The 2,246-nt window shown below is 27.8% G+C and overlaps 1 protein-coding gene across 1 annotated transcript in view; it reads right to left on the bottom strand.

The window, feature by feature from the left end:
* Window positions 1-2,246, bottom strand: part of CNKSR2 (connector enhancer of kinase suppressor of Ras 2) — a 231,532-nt gene that overhangs the window by 212,913 nt on the left and 16,373 nt on the right. The window contains exon 3 of the mRNA XM_077770516.1: window positions 1,193-1,395. Coding sequence (XP_077626642.1) covers window positions 1,193-1,395 — 203 coding nt within the window. The remainder of the gene's footprint in view (window positions 1-1,192; window positions 1,396-2,246) is intronic.

The following is a 2,246-nucleotide window of genomic DNA, read 5'->3' as shown; positions in this document are numbered from 1 at the left end:
TTGACAATTACAGAGAAAATGATAGTTTAAGAGAATATAACAAAAATTGAGTATGTGTTCTATAAGCTTTCTAATTAGTGAGAAGCCTTCTGAAACCAGTATATTACATTACTTAAGGACTAAGCCATATGTTAAATATATTTTACCTACTGATCATTAAGAAACTTGTAGAAGTTATATATTTAAAGTGTAACTAATTTAAATAATTGATAAATGTAGTTTAGACAATGATGAGAATTAAATTTTAATGATGTCATGATACAAAAGAAATATGCTGTCCACCTATTAATTATCAAAAAGCTAATAACAAACATCTTAGTATTAATATCTGGATTTAGTGTCATCATGTTATATGTTATTATTAATATATACAAATTAGGATAACATAGAATAAAGTTAAATTATCTTAACTTTTANCATTTACTCAAGAAAAAATTCTGGCAAAATTAAATATTACCAGAATTTCTTATGAGAGATCAAATGTATTTTAAAATTTGGTTATTTAAACATTATAACAGAGTACATATCTCTTACAAAAAAATTCTAAAAATGAAAATAAAGAGCTTAATTTTTTAAAATTGTAACTTGTTTTACCTTTACAATGTTTAACCACATATTCGATTTTAATCTCTTTTCATTTTATATCATGAAAACTTTTGTTAATTTATGAGTTCCAAGACAAATAAAAACTAAACTAGAAAAAAGATCTAAAACTATGTTTATGATATCCAAGATTGTGCAATGTAAGTAATAATAAAGAATGAATAAAGCAAGGGTAAGGAGACATGCAATACAATCTATGAAAGTGTCAGTGTCTAATTACCCATTTAAAACAGCAAACAGAATCCTAATGGTCACTTCCTTAAATATGACAAATGAATTCAAAGAATAAAGAAAATTAGGAGACAAAACACTTCTATAAATCTTGTTATGACAGGCGAAAATGGCTTTGCTTATAAAGCAGTTAAGGTATTCTGAAAGTGTCAGGGACTGATTATTATTTGGCTACTTAGACATAAAAATTTACAATTACTATTTGATGATACCCTTATATTGTGATGAATTATAATCAGGCATTTGTAATTTGACATTCCTCTACCTGCCCAATCCTTTCACAAGAATACATGAAATAATGTTATATTCAAGCTAGTATCTGAGGAGGATTACTTATGAAACATGTGGAAGATTTTACCTGTCCAACCAGGCAAGCAGACTCTTGGCTGCTCCTATCAGATCCACAACTGAAGTCAGAAAGTCATTTGGCAATTTTCGGCTGGTTCTCCCATCATAATGGCCACTCCTTCTCCTCCCTGTTATAAAATTCTGTAGATTTTTGGCAGATGCATTCAACTTGTGAGAAAGGGTTTTTAAATTTTCTGTTTCCAAGCCATAATTCTGAATTATAAAAAGAGAGAAAACAATATACTTAAAGTCAGTATTTTATTCATTCACTGAAATATTTACTGAGTATGTTACTATGTACAGGTAATGAAATTAGTATTAAGAATTACAAATGACTGGATAGCATTCTTGGCCTAGCAGAACCCACAGTTAAGTGAGGATCTGGGGAAATGTCAGATAAACAAATTACAGTAAAATGTGTTAAGTGCTAATAAGAACATGAAAACATGGGGTCATTATATCTTGGAATGATGCCATGCAAAAAAGAAAGATTATTAGGACGCAAAAATATTTTTCTTTCAACCCAGACTCAAGTCCATTTACTTGTGAAATTCATTTTCATCAATAATTATTTTTTAGTATCTATTCTGTTAGCATATTCATAGTCACGAATGTAGATGCTATTAAAAAGTCTATTGTCCCAAAGTGAGTAAAGAAAGCACAACCCAACTATAAAATGAAAAAGCAAGAAATATATCATATTCAATATAGCTTTATTCTGTGTCCTCTCCATGACACATAAAAATTTTCTTCTATAATATGGTACCAGAAAAAAACTGATTTCTCAGTGAAACCAATAAACTTTCTTCTTTTTATTATACAAATTATAAAACTAAACTTATTTTTATTTTTGTCATGGTTACATTAGTTCACAGTCAAATATGAAGCATATCTAAAGCAAGTATACTGATTTTTTGCTAAGTATGTTTTCTTATTTTCCTTGGTCTCACTTTTGAATTTCTAGTAATATTTATTATTTCACCATAAATATTGTCTATAAATTAATGTGAAAGAAGTTACATGAATAAATATAAATAAGCTTTTCTTTTTACTACTTTCAATAG

This window comes from Crocuta crocuta, unplaced genomic scaffold (assembly GCF_008692635.1).
Source record: "Crocuta crocuta isolate KB4526 unplaced genomic scaffold, BGI_CrCroc_1.0 scaffold488, whole genome shotgun sequence".
NCBI lineage: Eukaryota > Metazoa > Chordata > Mammalia > Carnivora > Hyaenidae > Crocuta > Crocuta crocuta.
The sequence above is the reverse complement of the archived record's forward strand: the minus strand, read 5'-3'. Positions and strand labels throughout refer to the sequence as shown.